A 19322-nucleotide genomic window follows, 5' to 3' on the forward strand; every position below is an offset into this window, starting at 1 on the left:
ATGGCGACAAATAAAGTAAGTTTCTTACAAGTATCATCCCTGCAGGACGAGGAATAGCTAAACATGCTTCACTACACACCGTAGCTTACCGGGGTCAAAATGTAAACAAACACCATTAGTGGATCTACACCTGACATCCACAGTCATGATACCAATTACAGTAGCGTATCTAGTCGATACTACTATGATTAGGTCAATATTTTTTGGCATTACAACATCTTCTTTCGTTTAAAAAAAAAAAAATATTATGCTTATAAACTCATGAAATATGTCACATGAGGACTTTGAATATGACCAACGTATGATCCTGTAACGACTTGGTATCGGATTGATACCCAAATGTGTGGTATCATCCAAAACTAATGTAAAGCATCCAAACAACAGAAGAATAAATGATTATTACATTTTAACAGAAGTGTAGATAGAACATGTTAAAATAGGAAAGGAAGCATATGTTACAGTAAATGAACAAGTAGATTAATAATACATTTTTACAATTTGTCCCTCATAATTTTGACAAAATAATAGATTGAGAAATGACACAATATGTTACTGCATACGTTAGCAGACTAATTAGGAGCCTTTGTTTGTTACTTACTACTAAAAGACAAGTTTTCGAGTATGTTCACTATTTTATTTAAAGACAAACTTGCAATAAGAAACATATGTTTAATTTACAGTATGTTAAGATGTTTTTGTTAAAATGAAGCCAATAATGCAATTTTTTGTGGTCCCCTTAATTTCGAAAAGTATCGAAATAATTTTGGTACCGGTACCAGTACCCAAATATTGGTATCTGGACAACACTAATAGGGACTGAGTCACCAGTTTGGACACACATTCTACAGAATAACATGCGGGCAAAACTATGGCAAAACTATGGCGAAACATTTTGGCGAAGACAGAATCGTATGAAAAGTGGGCCACATGAAAACTGATATACCACTGTAGTGTTTTTTTCCCATGACTCTACTAGTATGGCTCATGTGGTAGAGTTGTTGTTTCTCAACCTAATGGTTGCTAGTTCCATATCGAAGTATCCTTGAGCAAGATACTGAAATCCCCGTTGCTCCTGATGCTGCGTCGTCATCATTAGGTGAATGACATAAAAGGTAGAGAAACGCCATTCCAGTCAAACGCTATTGTTGACATTGGATCGGAGCTTTCTTAACTAATTGCTGTCTCTTATTTCCTGTTTTTCAAAGCCCATGGACATTTCACTCATTTGCTCGTTTGAAATAACAAAACAAAAATACTGCAAAGCCTCATTTTTTTCCCTTTGTGTTTATTTTTTCATGTCAAGTGCCTTCAACCATGCAAAGAGCTTTGGGAAACCAAGAAGATGCTTTCTCCAAAGTCCTGTGAGGTAAAATAGAGTGTGCTGTGTGTGTGTGTGTGTGTGTGTGTGTGCGTGTGTGTGTGTGTGTGTGTGTGTGTGTGTGTGTGTGTGTGTGTGTGTGTGTGTGTGTGTGTGTGTCGCGCGCGCTTGCATATGTGTGTGTGTTTGTCGCTCCATACTGACTGTATCTGCACTGAGAACCTGTTTTTGTTGGCACAAGCTTTGCATTTTGGTCTTGAATGGGATGGATGAACAGTTCTGTGGGTGTTTGTTCACACAAGCTCTCACAAGTGCATGAACTGTGCACACACAAACGCATATATAACATATACTGTGGATGTTAACCAAAAGAAACATTTCTTTCCTGCGCTATATGTGTTCCTGTCTTAGAGTAAGCGCTTGGATTTATTTGTAGTGCAAAACCTCTTTCTCTTTCAACAGAAGCAGACAGAGTGTGTGACCAGTAGAGAGTTTCTGGCTTCTCTGAGGTCGTCCCGACAAGGTGACTGCCCTCCACCTCACCGTGCGGCCGGATTTGCGGCCGCCTGCGTGGAGAGCTGCTCTCTAGACCGACATTGTCCTTCCCCGAGGAAGTGCTGCTCCAATGGCTGTGGGCACACATGTCAAACACCCGCCAATCTATATAAAGGTGAATACAGCCCCCAGGATGCTCCAAACGTGTTGAATGCATCTTCAAGAAATATCATAACTTATATTATCTTAGCTGAAGTAAACTCCTGAGAACCTGTGTCCTCTGCATTGGACATTGTTGTCTTATGTAGCAGGGCTATTTTTATTTTATTTTTTATTTTTCTCCGCAAAACGTGTTACAAAAGACCAAAAGCAAATGTCTACTGCAGAGGATGGTGGTTCTCGGAAGGTTTAATTCCACATTCAGAATTTCTTCTGGATGTAATAAAATGGCAAACATGGAAACATTTATTCTGTCAATGTGGTGACATTGTGGTAACATGTAAAGGGCCCCTCTGATTTTTGGCACTTATTTCATAGTTCTGGACCTAAAAATGATGTCTAAAGGTAAAATTTCCCTCAAAATAGACACACTAGTTATTTTAGGCTTGTTTTCTAACAAGTGTCAGCACATTTTTGAATGCCCACTTTTAGCTCCAAAATGTGGGCGAGCCTGCATCAGGCTGCTGACGTCACCTGCAGAAGACTGGAGCCAATTTCATATTGTGTAGAATGTGTTTTGCTCGCGTCTTCATCCCGAGTGACATTATTTTTGCACAGAATTTGAATGTACTATCAAATATGGTAGCTGGTTGCATTGTTGCACAACTAAAGAAGGAGTCAAGTCTGCATATATTTCCCCAAAAAAACTTTCAGTCAAATTGGCACGTGGAAAGTGGGACGAAGCCAGCAAAAGGAGTGTAATTTGCAGCAAACATTATAATAATTCCAGTTTCGTTCTGCATAGCCATCCCTAAGCTTTGATGCCTTGTCTTAGTGGCACTCACCTTTTGTTTATTTTTGGTTTATAGCATTAGATACCTTTTTACCTGCTCGCTGCCTCCCGCTGTCGTCTGCATATTTTGATCACAACAAACCATGTTCCCGACACCTACAAAGAAATTCCTACCAGCTGCCACCTACTGATATGGAAGAGAATAACATGGTTACTCTGCCGAGCTCGAGACAGCACCGACACTCAACAACGGCACATTATTTGCGGATTATAATTACTGGTTTGCAAACAATATTTTTAACCCAAATAGGTGAAACTACATAATCTCCCATGGCACACCAGACTGTATCTCACGGCACACTAGTGTGCCATGGCACAGTGGTTGAAAAACACTGGTATATGTGGAAAAATGTGCTCCAGTTCTGTAGATGACGTCCTACCAAGAGTCTAGCAATGGGAAAGGGGCGTTCCAAGTACAGTTGGTTATTTACCTATCACTCAAAATCTAATTGTTATCACCTGCAGAAGACTCGAGCCAATTTCATATTGTGTAGAATGTGTTTTGCTTGCGTCTTCATCCCGAGTGACATTATTTTTGCACAGAATTGAATGTACTATCAAATATGGCGGCTAGTTGCATTGTTGCACAACTAAAGAAAGAGTCAGTCTGCATATATTTCCCCCAAAAAACTTTCAGTCAAATTGGCACGTGGAAAGTGGGACGAAGCCAGCAAAAGGAGTGTAATTTGCAGCAAGCATTATAATAATTCCAGTGGCTGGCCGTGCGTTTCCCACCTAGGCCTTCAGTGATGTCCTATGTTCAATGATTACCTCTCAGAATACCATCATTGATGTCACCACATGACCATTGCTGGAGAAATACTATACAGGAACACATTTACGCACTACTTCAACAGTATACAAAACGGGTTATTTTCTGGCGCTATTAAATCAGCAATTAAAACATATCTTATGTGGTACTGTCAAAATTAAAATTGCAAAAAACATATTAAACGTTAAAAAAATAAAGAAATAAAATATCTGAACTCACAATCTGTAGAACCCATTCAAGCTTCCGGGGTTGGCCGACATCGTCTCACAAGATGTAGTTTCTCTTTAAATATCCTTCTTGAAAATGGCCTTGCAAATATATGTGTTGTCTTGTCTAATCATTAAAGATGCAGACGAGGCGTGTTGGCTGAGTTCTTAAAGTTTACTCCACAGCGTGCTCATCAAAAACATCCCTCTGTCGGCATGACTAAACGGGGCTACTGCGTATGCTCCTTACTGCTGTGGCATGCTGGGTAATGGAGTTCTTATGTTACCTAGCTCATAACATCACAATATATATCTGCCTTAGGCCATCTAGAAGGCCTTACTGACAACAACTCGTGATCTGATTGGCTATCGCAACTGTCTGTCAAATGTTTGTGTCCGTTCACTTACAGTGCATGGACGCCCGCATTATTGATTCTGAAGGCCTCGGGCAGATTTCGTACAGCATGGCAACATAAGCTAGCTGAATTCTGATTGGATACAAACTCTATAACCTAAAAATATCAGCGCTGGAAGGAGCATAATATGACATGAAGAGAATATGAATACTTTTAGATATTTAGGGAAAGTGAATAAAAAAATTACCTGACGGCCCACCACTGAATAATTCTGACTTTGAAGAAGAAGGATTCTGATCTAGTTTGAATAAAAACAATCTTTATAGACCCAAGCCAAATTGGATCCCGAAAATCAGGAGCACCCTTGAGTGGATAAAGACTGAGTCAGAACCTGCGGAAAAACAGAGAAAGAAAAGCAGACCCGATGCTCAAAAATGATAGATAAAGAAGGTAAGCCGCTAGTATTATATTTTGCGTCCTCCTCTACTGATGTTTTCCTCGAGGTGTTTGAAGAAATGCTGAAAAAGCATAAGGAAACAGGCTACGGTTTCTATGGAAGAGCTGGGAAGTCCGGAAACGGCGATTTCTTTTTTGGTCATAGTGTTACCATATTAGTTTTGAAGTAATCATAGACCAAAGCGACATAAACATGCAACGTGATCAAAAAATTGTTTTAAATGCCTTTATTCACACTGTCTATGTCAGTGTTTTTCAACCTTTTTTGAGCCAAGGCACATTTTTTCATTGAAAAAATCCGGAGGCACACCACCTGCATAATCATTAAAAAATTAAATTCAGTAGACGATAAAAAGTTGTTGTCGCAATTTTGGGATATGACTTTAAACCATAAACAACCATGCATCACAATAGCTATTGTCTCAAAGTAGGTGTAGTGTCATGACCTGTCACATCACGCCGTGACTTATTTAGAGTTCTTTGGTGTTTTCCTGTGTGTAGTGTTTTAGTTCTTGTCTTGCACTCCTATTTTGGTGGCTTTTCCTGTTTTGTTGGTGTTTTCCTGTTGCAGTTTCATGTCTTCCTTTGAGCGCTATTCCCCGCACCTGCTTTGTTTTAGCAATCAAGAATACTTAAGTTGTTGCTATTTTTTTTTTGTGTGGACATTGTTGATTGGCATGTCATGTACTTATGTTCTTTGTGGACACCGTCTCTGCTCCACACGCTGTAAGTCTTTGCTGTCGTCCAGCATTCTGTTTTTGTTTACTTTGCAGCCAGTTCCGTTTTAGTTTCATTCTGCATAGTCATCCCTAAGCTTTAATGCCTTGTCTAAGGGGCACTCACCTTTTGTTTATTTTTGGTTTATAGCATTAGATACCTTTTTACCTGCTCGCTGCCTCCCGCTGTCGTCTGCATATTTTGATTACGACAAACCATGTTCCCGACGTCTACAAAGAAATTCCTACCAGCTGCCACCTACTGATATGGAAGAGAAGAACATAGTTACTCTGTCAAGCTCTAGACAGCACCGAGACTCAACAACGGCACATTATTTGCGGATTATAATTACCGGTTTGCAAACAATATTTTTAACCTAAATAGGTGAAACTAAATAATCTCCCATTGCACACCAGACTGTATCTCACGGCACACAGTGGTTGAAAAACACTGGTCTATGTGGAAAAATGTGCTCCAGTTCTGTAGATGACGTCACACCAAGAGTCTAGCAATAGGGAAAGGGGCGTTCCAAGTACAGTTGGTTATTTACCTATTACTAAAAATCTAATTGTTATTGTGGGAAATGACTGCCAGATGCATTTTCAAGAGCAAAAAATACATTAAGAGAACTTGTTAGTGAAATGTCGGTCATCTGGACACTGAGGGACAGTGTCAATTGTGTGATTTGATGATGACACTTTCCTCATCAACATCCATACAACCTGCTGAAACACTTACAGTCTGAATTACAAAGCAGTTATCAGTCTTCTCTTTCTCCTCCAGGCGTTCCTCTGAAGCCCCGCAGAGAGATTAGTTTTGTGGAGGATTCAGTGGGCCGGGTCAAAGTGGTGTGGGTGTCGAAGTTTAATGTCAGCGTGGAGCCGGTGGTTTACCTGCTCCAGTCACGCTGGAACAGAGGCATTCACCCCAGTGAAGATCATGCTTCCCCATGGACGACTGCTGCCATGGTAAATGCCACAAGACTCTCATCTCTTAGCATTAGAGAATTTGATATTGCCTATTAACCGTTAACCTCAAAAGGTCGTCTTACATATCTTTATCTCATAACTCTTTTTTTTTTACTACTTTGGAGATGATAGACAGTTTTCAGCTCATCAGTCTGCTGCCTCCTTGTCTAAAACTCCTCCCCAGCCTGTCTCACACACTGCCAGGGTAAACTGTTCATGTGAATGTATGGGTGAGCGTGTGTGCACTGTGTACCCGCACGTGTGTGTGTGCGTGTGTGCGTGTTTATGTGTGTGTGTGAGGTTAGGTAAATAAGCAGAGCTTAAAAAGGAACCACTGGCAGCCACAGTCGTTCCAACGACTGAGTCTGAATGACTGAACTTTAACTATGGACCTAAATAGAGGACGGCTCATGTCTGCAAGTGTGTGTGTGTGTGTGTGTGTGTGTGTGTGTGTGTGTATGGGTGTCTCAGTAAGCCAGGTATTACACGCAATATCTGAACCAGTTGTAACCATAACTGTTAGTTATGTTTTTATGTCTTTATTTCACTTTCCATTTTGGTTTGGAGGTAGAGTAATTAATCTGATAAAAACACAAGTGTCATTACTCTGACATTTGATAATGTTTATTAGGGCTGCAGCTATCGATTACTATAGTAGTTGAGTAATCTTTTGATTAATTTGTTCGATTAATTGAGTAATTGAAAAGCGTATTTTAATAAAATAATTGTAATAAACACAGATTTTTTCTAATAACCCTTATTCTTTCATCTTGTAAATACACATACAATTAAAATTTCACTTTTAACATAAAAGCATCACTATGTATTGCTTATATTTGAAAAAAAATAAAATTTAAAAAGTAAAAAATCCTGTGGAGATTCAAACCCTCCATCCATCCATTTTCTACCGCTTATTCCCTTCGGGGTCGCGGGGGGCGCTGGAGCCTACCTCAGCTACAATCGGGCAAAAGGCGGGGTACACCCTGGACAAGTCGCCACCTCATCGCAGGGCTAACACAGACAACAGTCACACTCACATTCACACACTAGGGCCAATTTAGTGTTGCCAATCAACCTATCCCCAGGTGCATGTTTTTGGAGGTGGGAGGAAGCCGGAGTACCCGGAGGGAAACCACGCAGTCACAGGGAGAACATGCAAACTCCACACAGAAAGATCCTGAGCGCAGGATCGAACCCAGGACCTTCGTATTGTGAGGCAGACGCACTAACCCATCTGTCACCGTACTGCCCTGAGATTCAAACCATGTAATAAAATAAATAGATAGATAATAAATAAATGACCTAATTAAACACAACGACTCTCTGATAAAGTATGATGAATAGAGTGATAATGTTTTTAACAATTTAACGCGTACACATTTGAAAAGCTATTCATTGGAGGCGTGGTGTTTGATTTTTTGATCAACTAACTCCTTAGCATTAACATACAAACTCGAGATCAGAGGTCTTCAACATTAGGTTTGCAACCCTCAGTGGATCTGCTTAGGTACTTTATATCCCCCTGCAATTTTCCACAAATGTATTTAATGTAGGGCTGAAACGACGCGTCGACGTAGTCGACGTCATCGGTTACGTAAATACGTCGAGGACGTTTTTGTTCGTCGACGCGTCGCATATTTACGTCACACTACCGTCATGGCGGAGCGCAAAGCAGACGATGCGAGCGGTGCGAGCGAGGGGAAAAAAGCACGCCAAAAGTCGTCAAAAGTGTGGGACTCTTTCAATAAACGGCCTAAGAAGAAACGCTACTTTTACTCCGCTACTTTTATCTACATTCAGCTCGCTACTCGCTACTAATTTTTATCGATCTGTTAATGCACGCTTTGTTTGTTTTGGTCTGTCAGACAGACCTTCATAGTGCCTGCCTTACTGGTGACGTTTCACTTCGTTCCACCAATCAGATGCAGTCACTGGTGACGTTGGACCAATCAAACAGAGCCAGGGGTTACATGACCTGACTGGCTCCGAGCTAACTTTGGGTGTTACCATTTAGTGGTCAATTGTACGGAATATGTACTGTACTGTGCAATCTACTAATAAAAGTTCCAATCAATCAATCAAAAGTGTGAAGGAAAAAAGACCCTTTTTTTATTTCAACCGTAAAGACTGACTGCACAGTTCCTGTCTTCACAATAAAAGTCCCGCTCCATCGCGCCTGCGCTTTCAAAATAAGAGTCTCCGAAAGCCAGCGCAAACAAGCTAGCAAGCTACGGAGTTTGCCGCCAATGTATTTCTTGTAAAGTGTATAAAAACAAATATGGAAGGTGGACAAATAAAATGCCAAATAACAACCACTTTCATGTGGTATTAGACAGAAAGGAGGAACTTTTTTTCTCCTCCATTTGAAAACGTGGACGTTATCAGCACTGCTTCCTGATTACAATCAATGCAAGTCATCAGAATCAGGTAATACACCAACTTATATTCTTGTCTTCATGAAAGAAAGGAATCTATATGTTAAACATGCATGTATAATTATTAAAACACCTTTAACATGTAAACAAAAACGGCAAAATAAATAAATATAAATTATATACTGTATATATCAATGTATGTATATATATATATATATATATATATATATATATATATATATGTGTGTGTGTGTGTGTGTGTGTGTGTGTGTGTGTGTGTGTGTGTGTGTGTGTGTGTGTATCTATATAAATGGGTTGTACTTGTATAGCGCTTTTCTACCTTCAAGGTACTCAAAGCGCTTTAACACTACTTCCACATTTACCCATTCACACACACATTCACACACTGATGGAGGGAGCTGCCATGCAAGGCGCTAACCAGCACCCATCAGGAGCAAGGGTGAAGTGTCTTGCTCAGGACACAACGGACATGACGAAGTTGGTACTAGGTGGGGATTGAACCAGGGACCCTCGGGTCGCGCACGGCCATTCTTCCACTGCGCCACGCCATATATATATATATATATATATATATATATATATATATGATATGTGTGTGTATGTTACTCAGTACTTGAGTAGTTTTTTCACAACATACTTTTTACTTTTACTCAAGTAAATATTTGGGTGACTACTCCTTACTTTTACTTGAGTACAATTTCTGGCTACTCTACCCACCTCTGCTAATAATGTTGTTGTATGCACACTGTGTCGAGCGGAAATGGCCTATCATAGCAGCACAACGGCAGCGTTCTTGCCATCACCATCAACTAGTCAATGGTCCGCGTGAGTATACGTTGTCATCATTACACAAAAACATGAATGTGTCATTTGTATCTGCGTTGTAAATTCATAAACTAAAGCACCGTTTCGCTCTGAGAGGAGCGTTTGGCGTGCCTGTTCAGTGTTTACAAAGACGTGCTCCTCTTTAACGCTAACGTTAATTAGTTGTGCAAATACCTTTTACAACATTAACAATTACGTATACTATGTACAAACGAACAATTAACTTTCACTTTAATCATACTATCATTGTTGTGTTATTAAGCAAAATAAGCAAAAGTTTTACTTTTGTTGAAATGTTTACACTGTTGTTACAGAATATTTCGTTTTGCACTTTTTTGTATTGGATGTTTATCTTTATTTTTGCACATTTTAGCAAATAAGCAATACTTTTACTTTTGTTGAAATGTTTACACTGTTGTTACAGAATATTTCCGTTTTGCACTTTTTTGAATTGGATGTTTATCTTTATTTTTGCACATTTTAAAGCAAAATAAGCAATACTTTTACTTTTGAAATGCTTATACTATTGCAGAGTATTAAGATTTGCACTGGATGTTTACTTTTATATTTGCACATTTAAAGCAAATAAGCTACTTTTAATTTTGTTAAATGTTTACATTGTTACAGAATATTTTGTCATGTTGTTGTCAATGTTGACTGAGTGGCCATACTTTTTTTTTTGTAAATAAAAGCCATGCCTTTTGAAAAAACTGGCCTACATTTATTTTTTCATCTTCATTTTAAATAAAAAAAATGATCGGTAAAAGGAAAAATAATCTATAGATTAATCGAAAAAAATAATCCATAGATTAACCGATTAATCGAAAAAATAATCTATAGATTAATCGATAGAAAAATAATCGTTAGCTGCAGCCTTAATTTAATGCACATTAGCATTGTTCCAACACACTGTAGTGTACTTTACAAATGACAGGAGCATGGTTACCATAATCACTACATAGCAAGATTAAAATGAAAACAAGAAATAATAATTACAGTATATTTCTATATTCATGTTAGCATTAAAATTTACTTGCAATTAGCGCGCTAGTTGCCACTTAGCTATTAGTGGCGTTATACTGTAGTATTTGAGTATTTTAGTATTGCACAATACCAAGGACTAGTTTAATTTAAAACACAATCACCATTTCATACAGGATATATAAGTAAGGGCTCACCGCTGCATCTCATTCTCAGTTTGGGGGTCCTTGGCCTGAAAACGTTGAATACCCCTGTCTCCTGCTCAAGATGCTAACATGTCCTAACGTGCTGGAAAATGCAAGTCAAACATAAAAGATGGCGGTGGCTCTCAAAATACACTTAACCTTGTTTCTGGTGGTTTGCTGCTCTTAAATACGCAGGGTGCTTTCTCGTAATGTGTTGCATCATCGATGTCGTCTTGTTGTGAAATGCCAGCTCCGTTTGACAGTGCAAACATTTCACCACAATGGCTTTCTTTTTTAGTATAAACGATCGCAAAGACTTTGATAGCTTCTCTCGTCTTCTTTGGGCCTTTTGGTCTCTTTATCCCTCTTCTTTGAGCCAACACTCTCAGCACTTTGCTGTTGCACACACACACAGGCCACATCACTGTAGGTGCACCATTCTCATTTGCACTTTTTTGGATAAGGGCGTTGGATTTTTTAAATTTGGTTTGAATTATTGAATGAACAATTTAAAGTCTCCAATAAACATGCATGTTTTTTGAATTTGGGAAGAAGCTGAAAAGTATGAAGGCACATCATCAATTTAAGCTGACAGATAAATTAGAACAATATGGTCTAGTATCTTCGCCTACTTTGTTGACATATGTGATGTGTTTGTGTTTTTAGGCACTTTCTCAGGATTCACTTCTGTCAGATTTGAGACCTCAGCGCTGGTACCAGTTCAGAGTGGCAGCAATAAACAGTCTCGGCACCAGAGGCTTCACTACACCGGGCAGACACTACATTTCCAGTAAAGGTCAGGCTAGTGCACCGAAAATGTTAAGCTGTGCTGAATGTCAATAACCAGATAATTTGAATGTTTTCACAAGACACTTAGGAAACCACTTCTGTTTGTGCAAATGAGAAATTTAATATACAATATTCAGGAATTGAACATAATTTTTTACTTCCTCTTGTTGCTTGGTCTTTCTCTTTGCTTCACTTAAAAATTAAGGGGAAGCTATAACAAATCTGGTAGTCACAGCAAACTATGCATAATATCTTCCTCCCCAGGTTGATTGGCAACACTAAATTGGCTCTAGTGTGTGAATGTGAGTGTGAATGTTGTCTGTCTATCTGTGTTGGCCCTGTGATGAGGTGGTGACTTGTCCAGGGTGTACCCCGCCTTCCGCCCGAATGCAGCTGAGAAAGGCTTCAGCACCCCCCGCGACCTCAAAAGGGACAAGTGGTAGAAAATGGATGGATGGATGGATCGTCCTGAGAACCAGCGTCCTCTGCAGTGGACATTTATGGAGTTATTTCCCCCACATGTAATTGAGAACTCTTTCAAAAGAAACAATAATGTCCACTGCAGACTGCAGATTAGTTCTCAGGATATGCAGATATGAAGCCCTGCTGGTGTTCCAGAATTACATGTGTGTCTACATCAGTACTATTCAACTAGCAGGGCCAAATTCGGCCCGGTAATGACACCATACCAGCACCCAAGCTACTTTTTAAATTTGGGAGACAGACATTTTTGCAGCAAATTAGCGTGCTCCTGTCGTATAGAGGAACTTGGACCACTCTAAACACATTTGCAGATCCTTGCATTGGCATTTTCACCTTGCTCGCAAACATAGAACACTGGGGTCTAAACTTGGTATTTACATAACTGAGGCATTCCTCAAGGCACCCCTTTAAGTCCTCTCCTTTTTGGCACTTGCAACTATTTTCATCCATCCATCCATCCATCCATCTTCTTCCGCCTATCCGAGGTCGGGTCGCGGGAGCAGCAGCCTAAGCAGGGAAGCCCAGACTTCCCTCTCCCCAGCCACTTCGTCCAGCTCTTCCTGTGGGACCCCAAGGCGTTCCCAGGCCAGCCGGGAGACATAGTCTTCCCAACGTGTCCTGGGGCTTCCCCGTGGCCTCCTACCGGTCGGACGTGCCCTAAACACCTCCCTAGGGAGGCGTTCGGGTGGCATCCTGACCAGATGCCCGAACCATCTCATCTGGCTCCTCTCGATGTGGAGGAGCAGCGGCTTTACTTTGAGCTCCTCCCGGATGGCAGAGCTTCTCACCCTATCTCTAAGGGAGAGCCCCGCCACCCGGCGGAGGAAACTCATTTCGGCCACTTGTACCCGTGATCTTGTCCTTTCGGTCATAACCCAAAGCTCATGACCATAGGTGAGGATGGGAACGTAGATCGACCGGTAAATTGAGAGCTTTGCCTTCCGCCTCAGCTCCTTCTTCACCACAACGGATCGATACAGCGTCCACATTACTGAAGACGCCGCACCGATCCGCCTGTCGATCTCACGATCCACTCTTCCCTCACTCGTGAACAAGACTCCGAGGTACTTGAACTCCTCCACTTGGGGCAAGATCTCCTCCCCAACCCGGAGATGGCACTCCACCCTTTTCCGGGCGAGAACCATGGACTCGGAGGTGCTGATTCTCATCCCAGTCGCTTCACACTCAGCTGCGAACCGATCCAGTGAGAGCTGAAGATCCTGGCCAGATGAAGCCATCAGGACCACATCATCTGCAAAAAGCAGAGACCTAATCCTGCAGCCACCAAACCAGATCCCCTCAATGCCTTGACTGCGCCTAGAAATTCTGTCCATAAAAGTTATGAACAGAATCGGTGACAAAGGGCAGCCTTGGCGGAGTCCAACCCTCACTGGAAACGTGTCCGACTTACTACCGGCAATGCGGACCAAGCTCTGGCACTGATCATACAGGGAGCGGACTGCCACAATCAGACAGTCCGATACCCCATACTTTCTGAGCACTCCCCACAGGACTTCCCGAGGGACACGGTCGAATGCCTTCTCCAAGTCCACAAAACACATGTAGACTGGTTGGGCAAACTCCCATGCACCCTCAAGGACCCTGCCGAGAGTATAGAGCTGGTCCACAGTTCCACGACCAGGACGAAAACCACACTGTTCCTCCTGAATCCGAGGTTCGACTATCCGGCGTAGCCTCCTCTCCAGTACACCTGAATAGACCTTACCGGGAAGGCTGAGGAGGTTCCCCTTCTTAAAGAGAGGAACCACCACCCCGGTCTGCCAATCCAGTGGTACCGCCCCCGATGTCCACGCGATGCTGCAGAGTCTTGTCAACTAAGACAGCCCCACAGCATCCAGAGCCTTAAGGAACTCCGGGCGGATCTCATCTACCCCCGGGGCCTTGCCACCGAGGAGCTTTTTAACTACCTATTACTAACTAACTATTTTCCATAATGTGATTTATGTAACTTAGGTGTTGTAGCGTATTTACTGCAGATGCAATCATTAGTCATTTGTTCAACCACCTTAGTTATACTAGTGGTCTTCCTCAAGGTTCCATTTTAGGTCGTCTGTTTTTCATTATTCGGCCATTAACTGGTGGCTCGTGAGTTTAGTTAAAAAAACTTGTTAGAGACTCACATCTTTGCAGCAGATTCTTGAAACACTAGAGCACTGTCATAGAGATGATCTTTAACTTGCTTTTTTTGAAGAAGGTCCTTAAAAACAGCAGAGCGCTATTGTAAATCTGACAAAATAAATAGACTTAAATCAAAAGTTTGCTGTAGAGGAAAAATAAGACTAATAGTGAAGGGAGACGTCTGGCCCCCCGATTGATTGATTGATTGAGACTTGTATTAGTAGATTGCACAGTACAGTACATATTCCGTACAATTGACCACTAAATGGTAACACCCGAATAAGTTTTTCAACTTGTTTAAGTCGGGGTCCACGTTAATCAATTCATGGTACATATATATACTATCAGCATAATACAGTCATCACACAAGTTAATCATCAGAGTATATACATTGAATTATTTACATTATTTACAATCCGGGGAGTGGGATGTGGAGGGGGTTGAGGCGAGGGGGTTAGGTTTGGTTGATATCAGCACTTCAGTCATCAACAATTATATCATCTGAGAAATGGACATTGTAACAGTGTAGGTCTGACTTGGTAGGATATGTACAGCGAGCAGTGAACATAGTGAGCTCAGAAAGCATAAGAACAAGTATATACATTAGATTATTTACATTTGATTATTTACAATCCGGGGAGGTGGGATGTGGTGGAGGGATGGTGTTAGTCTAGGGTTGTAGTTGCCCGGAGAACCCTGAGAGATCCCTGGTGTACATGCAATTCCAGACTGGTTAGACAAACAGCGTAACAACTGGAGACAGTGGTAAGGAGCGAGCTGTTTGTAAACGAGAGAATACAATGTGACTCATCTGATTTAATGTCTAATGGGAAAATAGAATAATTTAGTGTGTATTTGTGCAAGGCAAACTGCATTACATAACCTCAAATTTGTTTTAAATACACAGGGCCGGGGGATAGCTGTTCAGCTGTTTCCCTTGTTGCTGATAATATCTCTTGACTGTCATTCTGTCGGTTTCATACTAATTTGTGTGTGTGTGTGTTTGTGCGTGTGTGTCTGCGTGTGCGTGTGCGTGTGTGTGTTTAATGTGGGTTCTGGGTTAAAGGTTAAAAACGCATACAGACATTCCAAATCCCATCTGATAGCAGTCAGTTTTGTGTTTCTAGTTCATTAGTCAGATTAGTCAGGGGATGGGGCTCAGGGGTCACAAAGCAGGAAGTTAGCAGATGTCCAACAAGTTTCCCCTCTATTAGGGTCTTCTTTGACTTTACCAGATAAATAATAAAAATATGTCTTTCTTGCTCCTAGGTGGGTTGCAATCACGTGACCTAGAGGCACATCCGGACACTTCCGGTTTTCAGGCGATGGATCTAAGCCCCATTAGGCTACTGTTTTATTTATCTGAATCAGATTTAGGCTTATTTTGGAAGGTTTAGAGGCATATATAAAAGCGATCATGAAAAAAACGTTTTAAATGGGATAAAGTGGATTTTTACAACTTTTACGAAATATAATTTAAACCATTTATCCTCAGCAAGAGGTTACTGCTACCTCACTTCACTTGACACTTGCGGTACTTAAAGAAGGAAAGATTGGAGGCACATCATGTTTTTACATTAGGAGGGGTCCACAAATTATACATGAATCCGTGAAAGTCTGAGTTGGACTTATTTGTGCATCGGTAAGTAACCTATTTGACTGACATAACAAGTGCTGTGATCGTGACGCTAATGATAAAAAGGATAAGTGGTAACACTTTAGTATGGGGAACATATTCACTATTAATTAGTTGCTTTTTAACATGCAAATTAGTGACATATTGGCTCTTAATGGGTCATTATTAAGTACTTATTAGTGCCTTATTCTGCATGGCCTTATTATACAACCAGTAAGCCATTAACTAAGAGTCTTCCCTCAATAAGGTTAGGGTTAGGGTACTTAGAATATGTTCCCCTAGTGTCCAAATAACTCTAAATTACCGTATTTTTCCGACTATAAGTCGCTCCGGAGTATAAATCGCACCGGCCGAAAAAGCATAATAAAGAAGGAAAAAAACATATAGAAGTCGCACTGGAGTATAAGTCGCATTTTTGGGGGAAATTTATTTGATAAAACCCAACACCAAAAATAGACATTTGAAAGGCAATTTAAAATAAATAAAGAATAGTGAACAACAGGCTGAATAAGTGTACGTTATATGACGCATAAATAACCAACTGAGAACGTGCCTGGTATGTTAACGTAACATATTATGGTAAGAGTCATTCAAATAACTATAACATATAGAACATGCTATACGTTTACCAAACAATCTGTCACTCCTAATCGCTAAATCCCATGAAATCTTATACGTCTAGACTCTTACGTGAATGAGCTGAATAATATTATTTGATATTTTACAGTAATGTGTTAATAATTTCACACATAAGTCGCTCCTGAGTATAAGTCGCACCCCCGGCCAAACTATTGTTATTCAGAATATGTTCCCCATACTAAAGTGTTACCGGATACGTTTGTGTGCAGTTGATTTCCTGCTACAAATATTAGTCTCATCTACAATCCATGTCTATGGTGTGAAGTATATTTTGTGATCTTAAAAATAGCAATTAAAACCTATAATACCTAATAGTATTGTAAAGGTTGTGTTTTATAACAAACTTCTAATGCTTAAATCTATTGCCTTAAAACAAGTTCTCATGTCTCATTGAAAAATTACAATTCAGGGGATTGTGACTTGTCTTTAGTTTGTGTAAATATTTTGACAAAAACATTTGAAATGTATACTTGGTGAGATTGTGAGTTTTTCCAGTGTAACTCGTAAATAAAAGTCTGCGTACGATGGAGCTAATGGGATTTCTTTTCTACCCATAGAGCCCTCTAAATAACCATCCAAAAAGCATCAGCAAAACTCCATTTAAATTTTGTGACAAATATTAATAAAGTATTATTGATATTGTTATTATAAGAAGGAAGAAAGAGCACTGAAATGGAGAGCCGTAAGCCGCTGCGTCTGTGTGCGCCGCCATTTTGGAAAAAAAAAACAAAACAAAAAAACGGGACAATCACTGAACAGCACTGTTGCCCGGACGTGGAGTACATGTCTGTTAGATGTCGGCCTTTTTTTCTCCCGAGAGAGCTGTCTGTTGTTATCATCACGGCTGTGTATATTCCACCGGACGCCAAAGTAAACACAGCGCTCTCTCTTCTGCTGAACACCGTCAACGAACAGCAGCGGGCCCACCCCGACGGTGTTCATATCATAGCAGGGGATTTTAATAAGGCCAATCTGAAGACTGTACTCCCTAAGTTCTACCAGCACGTGAAGTGTTCTACAAGGGGCAAGAACACCCTGGACCACGTGTATACCAACATAAAGCACGCGTACAGAGCTACACCCCTCCCCCAGCTTGGACAGTCAGACCATCATTCCCTCCTGCTCTCTCCTACCTACACCCCCATCAGACGCCAGGCCAGGCCTATCACAAAGACTGTTATGACCTGGCCTGACGATGCACTCCCCAAACTTCAGGACTGCTTCCAACACACAGACTGGGACCTCTTCCAACAACAGGAGCTGGAGACAGCCACAGGAACGGTGCTGGACTACATAAAGTTCTGCATCGGGAATGTGACTGTGGAAAAAACCATTCGGGTTTACCCCAACAAGAAACCCTGGATGACCAGCCAGGTCCGCACACTCCTCAGGGCCCGCGACGCAGCCTTCAGGTCAGGGGACAGGGCACTGTACAGTGTTGCTAGAGCCGACCTGAAGAGAGGGATTAAAAAAGCAAAGGCGGACCACAGGAGGTGCATAGAGTCCCATCTGTCCAGCAAAAACTCACGGGAGGTGTGGCGGGGCATTCATGACATCACGAACTTCAGAGGCTGCAATATGACAACTGCGGATCAGAGTGCGACACTGGCAGAGGAGCTTAACTGTTTCTTTGCCCGTTTCGAAACCCCCCAGCGACACTCATCTGCTCCAGCCCTGCCCCCGCCCCCACCGGGCTCCGGCGCCACTCCACTCACTGTACAGGAGCACAGTGTCAGACGAGTGCTCCTGGCTGTGAACCCCAGGAAGGCTACCGGACCAGACGGAGTACCTGGAAAGGTGCTCAGGACGTGCGCCCACCAGCTCGCTCCCCGACTCACCAGGATCTTCAACCTCTCCCTGGCTCAGGCAGTCATCCCATCCTGCCTGAAGTCATCTACAATAATCCCGGTGCCGAAGAAGTCTCCCATCACCAGCCTGAATGATTACCGACCAGTGGCCCTCACTCCGGTAATCATGAAGTGCTTCGAGCGACTTGTTCTCCAGCACATCAAGGACCATATACCTCCAGACTTCGACCCCCACCAGTTCGCATACCGGGCGAACAGGTCCACAGAGGACGCCATTGCTGTTGCTCTCCACTCTGCTCTGAACCACCTGGAGCAGCAGCAGAGCTACGTCCGGATGCTCTCTGTGGACTATAGCTCTGCCTTCAATACAATAATCCCGGACAGACTCTGCAATAAACTGGACACTCTTGGCCTCCCCGCTCTCACAAACGCCTGGATAAGGGACTTCCTAACGGACCGACCCCAGAATGTGAGACTTGGCCCGCACCTCTCATCCTCCCGCACGCAGAGCATCGGCTCCCCACAGGGCTGTGTGCTGAGCCCCCTCCTCTACTGCCTTTACACCCATGACTGCAGTCCGGCCCACAGTGACAACCTTACCGTCAAGTTTGCCGACGATACCACAGTGGTCGGGCTCATCTCCAGGGGTGACGAGGCTGCCTACAGAGAGGAGGTCCTGAAGCTGACGGCCTGGTCTTCGGAGAACAACCTCGCTCTCAACACCAGCAAGACCAGTGAGATCATCGTCGACTTCAGGAGGAGCAGCACCGACCCTGCCCCCCTCTACATCAACGGCGAGCGTGTAGAGAGGGTCCACACCTTCAGGTACCTTGGAGTCCACATCTCTAATGACTTCTCCTGGACAGTCAACACCACATCAATCATCAAGAAGGCTCAGCAGCGGCTACACTTCCTTAGAGTCCTCGGGAAGTACAACCTGAAGCCTGACCTGCTGCTGACCTTCTACCGCTCGTCCATCGAGAGCCTGCTGACCTACTGTATTACGGTATGGTACGGCAGCTGCACTGCAGCAGACAGGGAGAGGCTGCAAAGAGTGGTCAAGACGGCTCAGAAGATCATCGGCCGCCCTCTCCCCTCTCTGACGGACATCTACACCTCCCGCTGCCTCAACAGAGCCAGT

General features: G+C 42.2%; 1 protein-coding gene across 1 annotated transcript in view; it reads left to right on the plus strand.

Moving 5' to 3' along the window:
- anos1b (anosmin 1b) overlaps nt 1-19322 on the plus strand; it is a 108663-nt gene that overhangs the window by 53714 nt on the left and 35627 nt on the right. Inside the window, exons 3-6 of the mRNA XM_061976367.2 lie at nt 1304-1366; nt 1781-1988; nt 6116-6300; nt 11354-11483. Of these exons, the coding sequence (XP_061832351.2) occupies nt 1304-1366; nt 1781-1988; nt 6116-6300; nt 11354-11483 (586 nt within the window). The remainder of the gene's footprint in view (nt 1-1303; nt 1367-1780; nt 1989-6115; nt 6301-11353; nt 11484-19322) is intronic.

This window comes from Nerophis lumbriciformis, linkage group LG14, assembly GCF_033978685.3.
Source record: "Nerophis lumbriciformis linkage group LG14, RoL_Nlum_v2.1, whole genome shotgun sequence".
Taxonomy (NCBI): Eukaryota; Metazoa; Chordata; class Actinopteri; order Syngnathiformes; family Syngnathidae; genus Nerophis; species Nerophis lumbriciformis.